General features: G+C 35.5%; 1 protein-coding gene across 3 annotated transcripts in view; it reads right to left on the reverse strand.

Moving 5' to 3' along the window:
• Window positions 1-4253: 4253 nt before the first annotated feature.
• The window catches only part of LOC144341574 (ubiquitin-conjugating enzyme E2 2-like), a 37478-nt gene continuing 25188 nt past the window's right edge, over window positions 4254-16543 (reverse strand). For 2 of the 3 annotated variants that reach the window (XM_085493973.1, XM_085493974.1), the window contains exons 5-6: window positions 9738-9843; window positions 4254-6164 (exon numbers count right to left, since the gene is read on the reverse strand). In XM_085493973.1, the coding sequence (XP_085350099.1) occupies window positions 6025-6164; window positions 9738-9843 (246 nt within the window). In that variant the 3' untranslated portion in view covers window positions 4254-6024. The remainder of the gene's footprint in view (window positions 6165-9737; window positions 9844-16543) is intronic. The other variant, XM_085493975.1, reaches the window with a different exon arrangement.

A 16543-nucleotide genomic window follows, 5' to 3' on the forward strand; every position in this document is an offset into this window, starting at 1 on the left:
TTACATCGTTACCCATTACAATTTCTGTACATGACCATGATTACTTTGTCACCCATGTTGACATTACCCATTACAGTTTCTGTACATGACCAGTTACATCGTCTCCTTTACAATTTCTGTACTTGACCATGGTTACATCATCACCCATTACAATTTCTGTACATGACCATGATTACTTTGTCATCCATTACAATTTCTGTACGTGACCATGATTACATCGTCACCCATTACAATTTTTGTACTGACCATGTTTACATCATTACCATTACAATTTTTGTACTGACCATGTTTACATCATCACCCATTACAATTTCTGTACGTAATCATGGTTACATCATCACCCATTACAATTTCTGTACATGACCATGATTACTTTGTCATCCATTACAATTTCTGTACATGACCATGATTACATCGTCACCCATTACAATTTTTGTACTGACCATGTTTACATCATTACCATTACAATTTTTGTACTGACCATGTTTACATCATCACCCATTACAATTTCTGTACGTAATCATGGTTACATCATCACCCATTACAATTTCTGTACATGACCATGATTACTTTGTCATCCATTACAATTTCTGTACATGACCATGATTACATCGTCACCCATTACAATTTTTGTACTGACCATGTTTACATCATTACCATTACAATTTTTGTACTGACCATGTTTACATCATCACCCATTACAATTTCTGTACGTAATCATGGTAACATCATCACCCATTACAATTTCTGTACATGATCATGGTAACATCACCCATTATAATTTCTGTACGTGACCATGATTACATCGTTACCCATTACAATTTCTGTACATGACCATGATTACATTGTCACCCATTACAATTTCTGTACTGACCATGATTACATTGTCACCCATTACAATTTCTGTACTGACCATGATTACATCATTACCATTACAATTTCTGTACTGACCATGTTTACATCATTACCATTACAATTTCTGTACTGACCATGTTTACATCGTTACCATTACAATTTCTGTACGTGACCATGATTACATTGTCACCCATTACAATTTCTGTACTGACCATGTTTACATCATTACCATTACAATTTCTGTACATGACCATGATTACATTGTTACCCATTACAATTTCTGTACGTGACCATGATTACTTTGTCACCCATTACAATTTTTGTACTGACCATGTTTACATCATTACCATTACAATTTCTGTACGTGACCATGATTACATCGTTACCCATTACAATTTCTGTACTGACCATGTTTACATCATTACCATTACAATTTCTGTACTGACCATGTTTACATCATTACCATTTCTGTACAAGACCATGGTTACATCGTTACCCATTACAATTTCTGTACATGACCATGTTTACATCATTACCATTACAATTTCTGTACTGACCATGTTTACATCATTACCATTACAATTTCTGTGTGTGACCATGTTTACATCATTACCATTACAATTTTTGTACTGACCATGTTTACATCATTACCATTACAATTTTTGTACTGACCATGTTTACATCATTACATTACAATTTCTGTACGTCACCATGTTGACATCATTACTATTACAATTGCTGTATGTGACCATGATTACATCGTTACCCATTACAATTTCTGTACGTTACCATGATTACATTGTCACCCATTACAATTTCTGTACTGACCATGTTGACATCATTACTATTACAATTGCTGTATGTGACCATGTTTACATCATTACCATTACAATTTCTGTACTTACCATGGTTACATTGTCACCCATTACAATTTCTGTACGTGGTAGTAGTTACATTGTCATACATTTGCTATAACAATTTCTGTACTACTTTTTTTTAAATATAAAGAATGAATATGCATTTTTTATTATTTTAAATATTCTGGAGACAACTTTAATTATAAATTTAATGAAACATATTTTCATAAGTAAAGCCCTGCTTTGATTTGCTAATAAATACCTTACATGATCTAATAAAGCCCTGCTTTGATTTGCTAATAAATACCTCACATGAACTAATAACCATCATATATTTTTATAGGAATTAATATTTATTTATTTTTAATATAAAAACTGATTTCTGTTGGATATATTGTGCAAGAACACTTTACATAAAATAAGTAATTGCATTACATAGCCCTGTACTCTAAAGTAGTCCCCAGGTAAATTCCAGTCATAATATTGCCTATTCAATATGCAGGATGGCCCTTTTGCATGATGCTTTGTAAAGTCAAAACAAATATTCAATCCCAAGTTTAATCAAAACCCAAAACAAATCCCATAGCAAACATCCAACATTTATGTAAACTATACCAGTTTGATCAAAAACAATAGTCACATAATCACAAAAAAGTATCCCTTATGTATTTCAGAGTGCATGTATTTATGCATGTTTGTTACACTAAAGAACCAATCATCAGATGTCAATGAAACTTGGTACGTAGAAGTTCTTGGACAATGAATGCACAGACCTGATTAGTTTTAGTTGAAATCCATGCATATTAATTAGCTAGATTTTAAATAATTAACCATTGTTCAGCTTACCCAAAGATATCTTTAAATGTTTTGCAAAATACTACTGTGTCTGTGCATTTCAATGAAACTGCACAGACATGCTTTGTTTGGGATTGAAATTTTTGTGTAGTAATACCCTAATTTTACTTCATTTAGTTTTTCCACCAATTTCTCAAGAACTGCATATACCCATCAGATGTCAATGAATCTTGGTGCTCTGGGATAAGTTTATGGTTCAATTTTATGCACGCTAATTAACTAATTTGCATCATAAAATTGTCTTTGCTGTCTGTCCAAAGTAATCAGCATTCCATTCTTCAACATTTCTTTCCTTCCTTTGTAATAGTTATAATAATAGTAATGACAAGAACTTTTTTTCTTTTATTTTACATTAACATATTGCAATGAAAACAATTAAATGAAAGGAATGGTACAGCATGCATTTCACCAAGCTTTAAATCTTTGGAACGGCCAGTCTGACATGATTTGTCGATTTACCACTATTATTGATTTCACATACGCACTCAGTCCAACACACAGAAATTCAGTAAAATTGTATTGTCCAAAGCCAAATATTGTATGTCATAATTTTATCAAGCCTAGAATACTCAATTGGATCAGAGTGTACATACAAGGCAGAAGACAAAAAACAAGCTGCTCTCTGATTGGCTCAATTGTTAGGGTCTTGTACCAGATTGCAATTACTTTTTAGTTCATGTTCAGATTCTTGAAATGGTGGCTGGTGGCTATTTTGTTTTCATGAATGAGGTTCTAGACCTACATCTCTGATGTGCATTGACCAGTCATGTTCACATTTTATTTATACATCATTGTCTCACATATGGCCATTTATTTGAGAATTCAAAATTGGCCGAAGATCAGATATTTTAATAACAATTTATTAAAATCAAGCAATTTTGCCATTCTGAAACTGGATCTTAGTCATATCTGGTTGGATTTTGTTCAAACCTGTTACATGTACATGGTGAACATTATGAGCAAGTCATTTTATTTTTCTGATCAAGTCCAAAATGGCAGAGTTCTAGATCTATACATCTAACAGGCCTTATCAGTTTGAACTTCAGACATATTGGACAAATGCACATGACTCTTTGTCAGCATAAAATACCAAATGGCTGACAAGTGGTCATCTTGTTAAACGAATGCAGATCCACAGAGCAATATCTCTTAAACTTTGCACATTAGGTCATAATTATAATAAATCACGGACTATGTCATTAAAAAATGACTTGTCAGATCCGAATAAAAAAATGAATCACTGTTCTTGATCTTTTAAAATTCTGTAAATAATTTTCTCAATTTTTTTTAATAATTGCAGACTATTGTAAAATAATTTATTTTTAGTTGTGGAATTATTTCTGGAAAAGCATTTTGAATTTTTAGTATGAAATTTGTTTTCTCTGATTTAATGAAAATAAAGTACTTTACAACACTATCAAGATGTGGTCAATTATGGCAACAAATATCAAAAAAGGAGAATATTGTTTTTGCTCTTTGTTGACCCCCCCCCCACACACACACACACACACAATTTTTTCAACAAATATTCAAAATTGCTGTCCCACCATTCATCTTAATTATTAGTTTTGTGAATTGGTACTTCCTTCTTATAATCAGCTTATCAAGAATTGATATTAATTAAATCTGAGTTCACAAGAGAGGACCATACACACAATAAGCACTGAGCAGAACATACTCAAGATATAATACCATTAACTAGTTTAATATCAACAGTTTTGTTAAATGTTCAACAACTAATTTAAGTATACATGATAAAAAATCACACAAAGCTGACCAGTATCATCCAAACATTAGCTTACATGCAATTAATCTCAACTTGGAATCCAGCCACAATACAGCTATATCGATTTTTAAAAAAAAAAAGATGGTCCCCAGCTACAAGGGAGATTTTAAATTAATACAAGAGACTTATTTCTACAACAAATTTGTTTACAATTACACTGAAGTCAAAAAATCCATGTTTATGAATATTTATAAGCAAATTTTTCATTTCAGACTAAAATCCGACCAAGATGATTGGTTATTGCTTATGCACAAATTAGAACAGCCATTGTCACTACACCAGCTCTGCACATAATGTGTAACTGTTGTTTATAGATATTTTAAAACATACATGGCTTTGATGACTAGTGTATGTAGTTGATAAAGTTAATTTGGGTCAGATGTACAGGTAGATATTGTTATGGTGAATGACACTCTAAGCCTCTGATAACTACAAGTGATATTTAAAAGGAATTAATAAGATAAAGTATTAACGATGATTTTTAAAGTTTTGAAGCTTTTCACAAATGGCAAAAATTAATTGAATTGTACTAATATTCTTTAAAACAAGGCCAAAATTAAAGTAACACCTGACAATGTACAAAAAAAGAAATTGACTCAAATACAGGGAACAGTGCAAAACAATCTGATTTCATGAACTATAAAACAAAGAATATACAGAAAATAACACATTGAAAACCACCATAAAAAATATGATTCACAAAAACTGAAATTCTCGTTCAATAAAAAATGACATTTCAGACAAGTATGTCGTGATTTACAAGTATATACAGCTGAGATATAATGTCATGATTTTAGATGAAAGCCAGAGATTTCAAACGTGAGATTGTGAGACATGTCACCAGTGAAATTCAAGATGAGATGAAATTTTAAACATAATTTGTACTAAAGGACAGTGAACCTAATATGAACATAATATAAGTATGCACAAAGGCAGTTAATGCATAGCAGAAGTCAATGTGATTCTGTACTGCCCGAGTGCATACTTTGTGGTATAAATGTACTTAATATTATACATACTTTTTGTGCATTTAGTAATAAGTTAATGAGAGAAAACAGCCTGAAATGGCAAAAGAAAACATTTGCATTGTGTAAAAAATTTGAATGTGTAATTGATGTATTGTAACCTATATACTTTATATGTAGAATGAATACAGATATGTTTTGGAATGAATACAGACATGGCTTTTTACAAAACAGTAAATTATATTGTTTTCTGTGCTAGACTATAATTATACATGTGACTGCCCAGAAAACAATATAATTCAGAATTTTTTATAGATGAGCTCAAAAATGCACTTTCATACTTTTTGTTTACACATAAGACAACTAATCAAAACCCATCCGCAAAAAAAACAATATTGTTCGGACTCCGCCACCTCCCACAAATGATGTTTACTACAGTTTTTAACATAACCAAATAAATGATCTGAGAAAAATAGAAGTATGCAGCAGATAAAATAATATGAATTCTGAATACATGTATATGTGGCACTGAAAAACAACACAATAACAAATATCATAAACGTACACCCACCTCACCCCAGCCCACACCCACCCCCACCCTAATCAGAATTCCATCATGGATACTTGCTGACAATTTATTAACCCATGGATTCACTGTATGCAATACCAACAATACCACATCCTATAACTTCATATCAAAGTTCTGTTACATGGCGTACTTCTGTGCCCATTCTCGAGCTGTTCGGTTGTACTGTTGGCGATCTGTTTTGTATAAACGTGCAATATCTGGAACAAGTGGATCATCTGGATTTGGATCACAAAGCAATGCACATATAGATAACAATACTGAAAGTGAATGCAAAATAACTATTTTAAAAACCTGAATCTGTGGACTAGTTATATTAAGGATTAGATCTGTGGACTAGTTATATCAAGGATTAGGTCTGTGGACTAGTTATATCAAGGATTAGATCTGTGAACTAGTTATATCAATGATTAGATCTGTGGACTAGTTATATCTATGATTAGATCTGTGGACTAGTTATATCAATGATTAGATCTGTGGACTAGTTATATCAAGGATTAGGTCTGTGGACTAGTTATATCAAGGATTAGATCTGTGGACTAGTTATATCAATGACTAGATCTGTGGACTAGTTATATCAAGGATTAGATCTGTGGACTAAGTTATATCAATGATTAGATATGTGAACTAGTTATATCAATGATTAGATCTGTGGACTAGTTATATCAATGATTAGATCTGTGGACTAGTTATATCAATGATTAGATCTGTGGACTAGTTATATCAAGGATTAGGTCTGTGGACTAGTTATATAAAGGATTAGGTCTGTGGACTAGTTATATCAAGGATTAGATCTGTGGACTAGTCATATCAAGGATTAGATCTGTGGACTAGTCATATCAAGGATTAGGTCTGTGGACTAGTTATATCAAGGATTAGATCTGTGGACTAGTTATATCAAGGATTAGATCTGTGGACTAGTTATATCAAGGATTAGGTCTGTGGACTAGTTATATCAAGGATTAGGTCTGTGGAATAGTTATATTAAGGATTAGATCTGTGGACTAGTTATATCAAGGATTAGATCTGTGGACTAGTTATATCAAGGATTAGATCTGTGGACTAGTTATATCAAGGATTAGATATATCAAGGATTAGACCTATGGACTACATGTAGTTATATCAAGGATTAGATCTGTGGACTAGTTATATCAAGGATTAGATCTGTGGACTAGATATATTAAGGATTAGACCTATGGACTAGTTATATCAAGGATTAGATCTGTGGACTAGTTATATCAAGGATTAGATCTGTGGACTAGATATATTAAGGATTAGACCTATGGACTAGTTATATCAAGGATTAGATCTGTGGACTAGTTATATCAAGGATTAGATCTGTGGACTAGTTATATCAAGGATTAGATCTGTGGACTAGTTATATCAAGGATTAGACCTGTGGACTAGTTATATCAAGGATTAGACCTATGGACTAGTTATATCAAGGATTAGGTCTGTGGACTAGTTATATCAAAGATTAGGTCTATGGACTAGTTATATCAAGGAATAGACCTATGGACTACATGTAGTTATATCAAGGATTAGACCTATGGACTAGTTATATCAAGGACTAGATCTGTGGACTAGTTATATCAAGGAATAGATCTGTGGACTAGTTATATCAATGATTAGGTCTGTGGACTAGTTATATCAAGGATTAGGTCTGTGGACTAGTTATATTAAGGATTAGATCTGTGGACTAGTTATATCAAGGATTAGATCTGTGGACTAGTTATATCAAGGATTAGATCTGTGGACTAGATATAATAAGGATTAGACCTATGGACTAGTTATATCAAGGATTAGATCTGTGGACTAGTTATATCAAGGATTAGATCTGTGGACTAGTTATATCAAGGATTAGATCTGTGGACTAGTTATATCAAGGATTAGATCTGTGGACTAGATATATTAAGGATTAGACCTATGGACTAGTTATATCAAGGATTAGATCTGTGGACTAGTTATATCAAGAATTAGATCTGTGGACTAGTTATATCAAGGATTAGATCTGTGGACTAGATATATTAAGGATTAGACCTATGGACTAGTTATATCAAGGATTAGATCTGTGGACTAGTTATATCAAGGATTAGATCTGTGGACTAGTTATATCAAGGATTAGATCTGTGGACTAGTTATATCAAGGATTAGATCTGTGGACTAGATATATTAAGGATTAGACCTATGGACTAGTTATATCAAGGATTAGATCTGTGGACTAGTTATATCAAGGATTAGATCTGTGGACTAGTTATATCAAGGATTAGATATGTGGACTAGTTATATCAAGGATTAGATCTGTGGACTAGTTATATCAAGGATTAGACCTATGGACTACATGTAGTTATATCAAGGATTAGATCTGTGGACTAGTTATATCAAGGATTAGATCTGTGGACTAGTTATATCAATGATTAGATCTGTGGACTAGTTATATCAAGGATTAGGTCTGTGGACTAGTTATATCAAGGATTAGGTCTATGGACTAGTTATATCAAGGAATAGATCTGTGGACTAGTTATACCAAGGATTAGACCTATGGACTAGTTATATCAATGATTAGATCTGTGGACTAGTTATATCAAGGATTAGATCTGTGGACTAGTTGTATCAAGCATTAGGTCTGTGGACTAGTTATATCAAGGATTAGATCTGTGGACTAGTTATATCAAGGAATAGATCTGTGGACTAGTTATATCAAGGATTAGACCTATGGACTAGTTATATCAAGGATTAGGTCTGTGGACTAGTTATATCAAGGATTAGGTCCATGGACTAGTTATATCAAGGAATAGATCTGTGGACTAGTTATATCAAGGAATAGATCTGTGGACTAGTTATATCAATGATTAGATCTGTGGACTAGTTATATCAATGATTAGATCTGTGGACTAGTTATATCAATGATTAGATCTGTGGACTAGTTATATCAAGGAATAGATCTGTGGACTAGTTATATCAATGATTAGATCTGTGGACTAGTTATATCAATGATTAGATCTGTGGACTAGTTATATCAATGATTAGATCTGTGGACTAGTTATATCAAGGATTAGATCTGTGGACTAGTTATATCAAGGATTAGATCTGTGGACTAGTTATATCAAGGATTAGATCTGTGGACTAGATATATTAAGGATTAGACCTACGGACTAGTTATATCAAGGATTAGATCTGTGGACTAGTTATATCAAGGATTAGATCTGTGGACTAGTTACATCAAGGATTAGATCTGTGGACTAGTTATATCAAGGGATTAGATCTGTGGACTAGTTATATCAAGGATTAGATCTGTGGACTAGTTATATCAAGGATTAGATCTGTGGACTAGTTATATCAAGAATTAGATCTGTGGACTAGTTATATCAAGGATTAGATCTGTGGACTAGTTATATCAAGGATTAGGTACATAATTAACACTGAAACTTGAAACCCAGATTTTGTGACAACTCCATCTGTCATTACTGAGAATATTTTAATATTTATAATTGTGAACTAATGCACAATTTATAACTTTGTGATCATATGATAGTTGCTAGGAGACCACAGAATAGATAGAAACAATGAAAATCCATTTGGTTTGGTTGGAATAGCTGTCTTATATTTGTATTTGGCTAGTTGCCAAAAAACATCAGATATAAAAAAGTAGATATCAATTGTTTTGAAATGAACCAATGTGAATGAGATCATCCCAAAGTAAATATCGGTAGTGTTTATTTTCAGTTTTCAAAAACAAGTTCTATAAGCCGTTGCCAAAAGGAAATAACATCTAGTAATTGTCAAAATAAGTTAGAATGAGATGTACTGCAAGACACAAGTGAAAATCTTACCTTTTGATGTTGTTAATGCGGGTGACCACTGTGATCTTAAAATATCCAAACAAATACTACCATTACTATTTATATTGGGATGGTAAATCCGAGTTGTGAAAGACACCTACAAATATACAAGCATTTTGTATAAGATAGGACAATATGAGAATTGGCCAATTGCATCAACATGTATCCATCTGAACATGCAAATGACTTACTTTACATGTATGTCACTAACTTAAGGTAGAGATGCAGTTTATTTGCCTTGTCTTTTAATTGAGTACTTAGACAATGAAAATAGTATTATATATCCAACATGTTATATATTTTCTGAAAGCTTATTATACAAACTTTGTAAAACTTTTCTTTATTTTAAATATCCAGAATGCGTTTTTGATTTTGGGTCAAAAATATGCTTTTTTGGGCAAAAGTGGTTTAAAAAAAATTAGCCTAAAAACTTCAAGTCCGTTTGTGGGTAAAATTACATCACTGGATACCTTGGTATACTACTAATTCAAATGCGTCCACACATCTCTCTAACGGCTATCAAAGTCACACAGCATGACCTCAAAGTTCACTCTTTTCTATTTTTGCATAATTTATATATCCATGTTAATTGCGGACTTGTTATTTTTGTTCCACTCGCCGTAATAAACTGTTCGGATGCATTTTGAAGGGGGAACGAACACCTTGTCAATAATGTGTGAAAATTTCGAGGCAAATGGCCAAAGCGTCTATCAGCTATTTTAATTTAAAACCCAAGAATTCACCAAAAATAGAAGACGAGAAAAAATCTAATTTGCATATTTGCACGTTAAACCAGGAATTACTGCTTTGTCATACTTTCTAGACTATTGAAATTGAAAGTTAACGTATAGACATTTGATGTAAAATTATTGTATTTCACAACAACAAAGACCTCATGTCAAGGTTGCCTATCAAGCATGAGGGATCAAGATCATCTTTAGTCTCCAGATATTCCAAAGCTTCAAGCAGTTCATACCGACGTTGAGAAGCCGCAGCAGAGGCAGCTGCCTTGAAAACTAAGTTGGAAGCCCAAATACTCCTTAACAAGAAACAAGAAATGATAGAACAAATTGAGTTTGAAGAAAACTAAAGAAGTTTGGAAGAAAAACGAAGGAGTTTACAAACTGAAAGGAAAATGTCTAATTTGAGACGGGAATTAGAAGAACGGAAACTAGCTGCCGAGTTGAAGGCAGAAGAAGCAAGACTGAAAGTGTATAGCGATGAAGAAGATGACTCTGATTCGATTCGCAGCACATCTCAACTGTCAAAGAAAGTGCCTGATCTTAAGCACTTGTTCACAGCTTGTTCACAAATCCAACTGTAAAGTACTGGGTACTACTGTAAAGAAGGAAAACGTACCTCCTGAGAAATGTGCTCCTCCAACGCCATACACCAAGAACATGAACACAGACACTCAAGCTTACCTACCATCTTCAGAGTTGACAGCAGAAATGTTTGCCCGGACAATTGCTATGAGCCGTCTACCTACTCCTGAACCCCAAGTCTTTACTGGAGACCCACTTCAATACCTAGATTGGAAGTAGAGGTATTCCACAGGGTGAGAAAATTCATTACCTGAAACGTTATTTAGGAGGCCAGGCAAGGGAAACAGTGAGTGGATTCTTTCTTCTACGGAGCCAAAATGCATTTGATGAAGCAAAATGTGTTCTTGAAAAGAGATTTGGCAATGCCTTCATCATTGCGGAAGCCTTCTGACACTATGTCAGATGTCACATTTATATTGGACCAGATCGAGGAGGACCTACAAGCACACTCTAGCCCAGCAAAGCTACGTTTGTCAACGATGACTTCAAAGGGAGACCTTGTAGAAAGTCATAAATATGAAAATCTTGTGGTGAGTGGATTTAACTCTACGTCAAGGATTCCTCTCCCAACAACATATTCCAGAGATCATATCCCACTGGACAGGTCCCACATTGCTACACCTGAAACTGCTCGTGAATGGTCTCACCTACATAGGATTGCAGATCTGCTGACTCCTAAGCAGGACTGCCCAGTTGGTTTGTTAATTGGATACAACTGCCCAAGTGCTTTAGCACCTCAGAATTGCGTCTTAGGCAGTGGCAATCAACCATATGGCGTAGAAACTAAACTCGGTTGGAGCATTGTTGGTGGATCTCAGACTCAACTTTCAGAGGAATTTGATGCATTTGGTCACACCCACACGGTTGTTAACAGAACCATACATGCCCCCATCAAGCCTGACGAGCAATCAAATGTGATGTATGTATATACAGTACAGTTCTCGCGGAAGCTTTGGCTTTTGTGGCATCATTGTCGCCTACGCATGGCTTCATTGTCGCCTCAGCATCGCATCATTGTGGCATCAGCTTCGCGTCATTGAAAATTGAAGCTGTGTTCGCCTCGCTATTTTGTGGCATCATCGTGGCCTCAGCTTCGCAGTCTCATGGCATCAACATGGCATCAGCTTCAACTTATTGTGACATGAGTATGACCTCATTATTTGCACGCAGAAGGGCAGTAGACAAAAACATGTACAGAAGTTCGATATGTAATCGATTTGAAATTCAAGGCGAATAAAATAATATGATCAAGAGTAAAATGACATTTTAAAAAGATATCTTGTTTAATTATTTTAGTGTTGCGAGTATTGGGCACCAACAACTTTGCGAAGTACATTACAATCGGCAAGGTGACGAGTTCCATATTGACTAGAAGGAAAATCGTGATAAATTCAAATCACACGATGCAATCGTCGTTCTGATACAACACAATTTGCTGTATACGAAGTGAAACTGTTCTTGTTATAAAATTTACCGTTTTTCGCTCATTTTATTTGCTGCTAGAAGAGCAGATTCAGATTCCTCATTTCGGTGGTATTTTTCTGTGTTTCGTTTAGTTTTAGCCGAGTCCGACCCCATGCCCGGACTACTAAAACACGAGTATGCCGCCTGGAGCGTCGGCGTCGTCGCCAGTCATCTTGATACAAAGTTCCAAAACAAGTGCGTACATTTCCAACATATGATTGGATGGTTGTAGTGGCGTCGGTCTGGTAAAATTTGACAACCAATTCTCAAAATTAAGTCACGATCAGTGATCTGAGCTCGATCTATATGTACTTTAAAAGTATTCTCACAAACATATTTTCGAATGAAAACGAGCCACATGCCCTGTAAAAAATCGAACAGCGCTTCACATGCAGAAATATTTTATTGGGCTTCAGAAAAAAAACGTGTCCATTTACTGTGGCCGTAAATATTTGGTGACCAGCCAATGAACAATTTGAAAATCATGATTCACACGGAAGTCCTTCGATACTGAAAATTATCGACCCCAGTTTGGTTTACCTTATTTCCCAACTTGCAAAACTGATTTGTATCTCGGCTCTGTTTTTTTTCTTTCTTTTTTTGAACTGAGGTAAAATCACATCCGTTTGTCAAAATATACCGATGTTTTTCAGTGAATAATTGTGAAGCCTGCCACAGCACAAACAAAACTTTGTGAATCGACGATGGAGATTGGATGGTACGACGACCCTTCAATTTGCGTTAAATATGTTTTGTTACAACATCATTGATTGGCTGAAAGTCACCTGATCGGAGCACGACCTGGGTCACAGAACCATATTTGTCCGTATTATCAACAGGACTTTGCGAAAAAACCACACCCACATTTTCAACCATTTTAGCGCGGAAGTTGCCAACAAATGTCGAAAACTCATGAATTTTATGAATTCGAATAAAATAAAGCTAGCGATTCGTAAGACTGGTTAATAATATATCCCCCGATGCTCTTCGATTTTTTTTATTTCAAGGTGAGAAATTGATACTAGTAGTTGAAGTTCCATCGATTTCAAGGCGACTATTTAACCGCGACAACTCTACGCTCTGTTGTAGTTTCGCGAGGTAAAACAAAAATACAATAAATAGTACTTGTTTAATTATTTGGTTGTACAGCCCGCAAATTACGGGACATTATCCCCATGAATTGCGATAAATAAATGCTGATTGTGTTGAATGACGGACGTCGGGACCATTTGGAGAAACAAATTACGGTCGGTAGACATTTCAAACAAATGAAATTATTAACGAAAGACGAGATTTTTCTAGGTATTTACGATCATACCAAATATATACAAAATTGACAAATACACAAAGAGGTGTAATAGTAGGTCATTTTTATTTTAGCCTTAGAAATATTTTCTGTCACTCAGTCCACGTCCATGCGTGGGAATTCTATTTAGCTTCATGGTCCTTCGGCTTGTCTTCTGCTTGGGGGGAAACAACAATAATTATACAAATCGTAAACTCAACACAATCAGGAAAAGAAACCCAGACAACCATGTTGTACTTCTGTTGAATACATTTTGTAGCAGTGCGTCACGTCGGAATATTGTCTAAAATAAAATATTCAATCCCAGCCAAATCTAGGTCAAAGGGTCAGATTGCGTGCATATAATTATAGATAGTTAAAACAAAAAGTATTTGAACTTTTGACGGTTGTTCAACATCTATGCACGGTTACTAAACTAGTAACCATGATCTATGAAAACCAGAAAATTTTTAGTAGTCCGAATTTGTGCACGGTCGAAAATAAAACGGAAATTGACCGGTCAAAAGCGGAAGCGGTCAAGAGGTTTGGGGGAAATGAGTACAGTACTTCTTTGTTTGATGAAGCGATGCTGATGCCACATTGTCGCCATAATGAGGCCACAATGAAGCGAAGCGATAATCGCCTAACTTTTTAATGTCGCGACATTGAAGCGATGCTGAAGCCATAACAATGCCATAATGATGCGATGCTGAAGCGAAGGTGAAGCTGAAGTGAAGCCAAAGCTTCCGCGAGAACTGTACTGTAAGACTCCAATCAAAGAAGTCACTATTGCTGATTTGCTGAGTATTGTAGAAAGAGATTTCAGAGATGAAGATTATAAGACTATGTCTCAAGAAGACATGAAGTTTATAGAAATCGTATCAAATGGTATTCGGCAGAGAGAAGATGGGTATTATGAGATGCCGCTACCATTTAGGAATGGAAAACCTCCACAGTTACCAAATAATCGTCAAGCAGCCATGCATCGTGCCATAGGCTTGTTGAAACAATTCCAGAGAAAACCAGAATATCAAAATCATTACACCACTTTCATGAGAGAGATACTAAAGAGAGGTGATGCAGTAATGGTCCCATATGATGAGCCACTGACATCAACACCATGGTATATACCTCATCATGGAGTATACCATCCCAGAAAACCGAATAAGGTAAGAGTTGTCTTTGATTGTAGCGCTCGTTACCAGGTTTCAAGCTTGAATGACCACCTTTTGTCAGGTCCAGACTTGATCAACCCCTTAATTGGAGTACTCTGCAGGTTCCGTGAACACCCAATTGCCTTGACGTGTGATGTCGAAAAAATGTTCCATCAGTTTCGTGTGAAGTCCGAACACCAAGACTTTCTCAGGTTTTTGTGGTGGGAAGACGAAGACTTCACACAACCCCCAGTTGACTTTAGGATGAAAGTCCATTTGTTTGGAGCTGTTTCATCGCCAGCATGTGCGAACTTCGGCTTAAAACAACTTGCCAAGGACGACAAGCACCTTGGAGAGAATGCTTCAGAATTCTTGAAAAACAACTTTTATGTTGATGATGGGTTGAAGTCGGAACAAAGTGTAGAAGCTATGAAGGATCTCATTCACAATGCTGTTGAGATCTGTAAAAAGGGTAACTTGCGGCTACACAAAATTAGTTGTAATAATTCTGAGGTAATGTTAAGTCTTCTAGAGTCCGAAAGAGCGACTATAACACAGAATGACCTTGAACCCAGTCAGAAGAGTTTTTCGCCAGAGAAGGTTTTAGGTATACAGTGGTGCATCGAATCAGATACCTTTTGTTTTAAGTTGACATTAAAGGATCACCCCTTGACTCGTTGTGGGATTCTAGCAACAGTTGCCTCAATTTACGACCCCTTAGGTCTTATTTCGCCCTTAGTCTTAGTTGGAAAGATGATACTCCAAAGAATGTGCCAGGACAGAGCAGATTGGGATGACCCATTGCCAGATGATCTTCGTCCAGATTGGGAACGCTGGAAAGCCGAGCTGTTGAAACTGAGTGAGATCAAAATTCCGCGATGCTTCATTCCAGATGATTTGGGTCAAGCAGTCTCAGTACAACTTCACCACTTTTCTGACGCATCGTTTTCTGGTTATGGACAATGTTCATATGTGCGTCTGAAGACAACAGATGAAAAGGTACACTGTGCCTTAGTCATGGCGAAGGCAAGAGTTGCCCCATTGAAACCTGTAACTATACCTAGACTGGAACTACAAGCTGCAACAATTTCAGCAAAGGTTTCTAAGGTTCTCGAGACTGAAATGGGCTATAAAGACATGTCACATCAATTTTGGACGGATTCCAAGGTAGTCTTGGGATATATAAAGAATGATACGAAGAGACTCAAGATGTTCGTTGCGAACAGGGTTCAACGAATTAGAGAAGTTTCCCAGCCGACACAGTGGAAATATGTTTCAACCACTGATAACCCTGCAGATCATGCCACACGTGGTCTAACAGCTGATGAAATCGCCAAATCCAACTGGCATACAGGCCCTAAGTTTTTTGTGGGAAACAGAGGCTTCAGCTCAGACTGCAGTCATTGACTTGGAAATCTCACCAGATGATGTAGAGGTTAAACCGACAGTTGTTCATATTGTACAGAGAACGAAGTTCACTAGCTTCACAGAGAGGATGAGCAGATTTTCTAGCTATTTAAAGGCAGTGACAGCAGTGGCAGTCATTGTTGAATGTTCACTCAAAAAACA

The sequence above is a fragment of the Saccoglossus kowalevskii genome, chromosome 19 (genome assembly GCF_978046115.1).
Source record: "Saccoglossus kowalevskii chromosome 19, keSacKowa6.1, whole genome shotgun sequence".
NCBI classification, from domain to species: domain Eukaryota; kingdom Metazoa; phylum Hemichordata; class Enteropneusta; family Harrimaniidae; genus Saccoglossus; species Saccoglossus kowalevskii.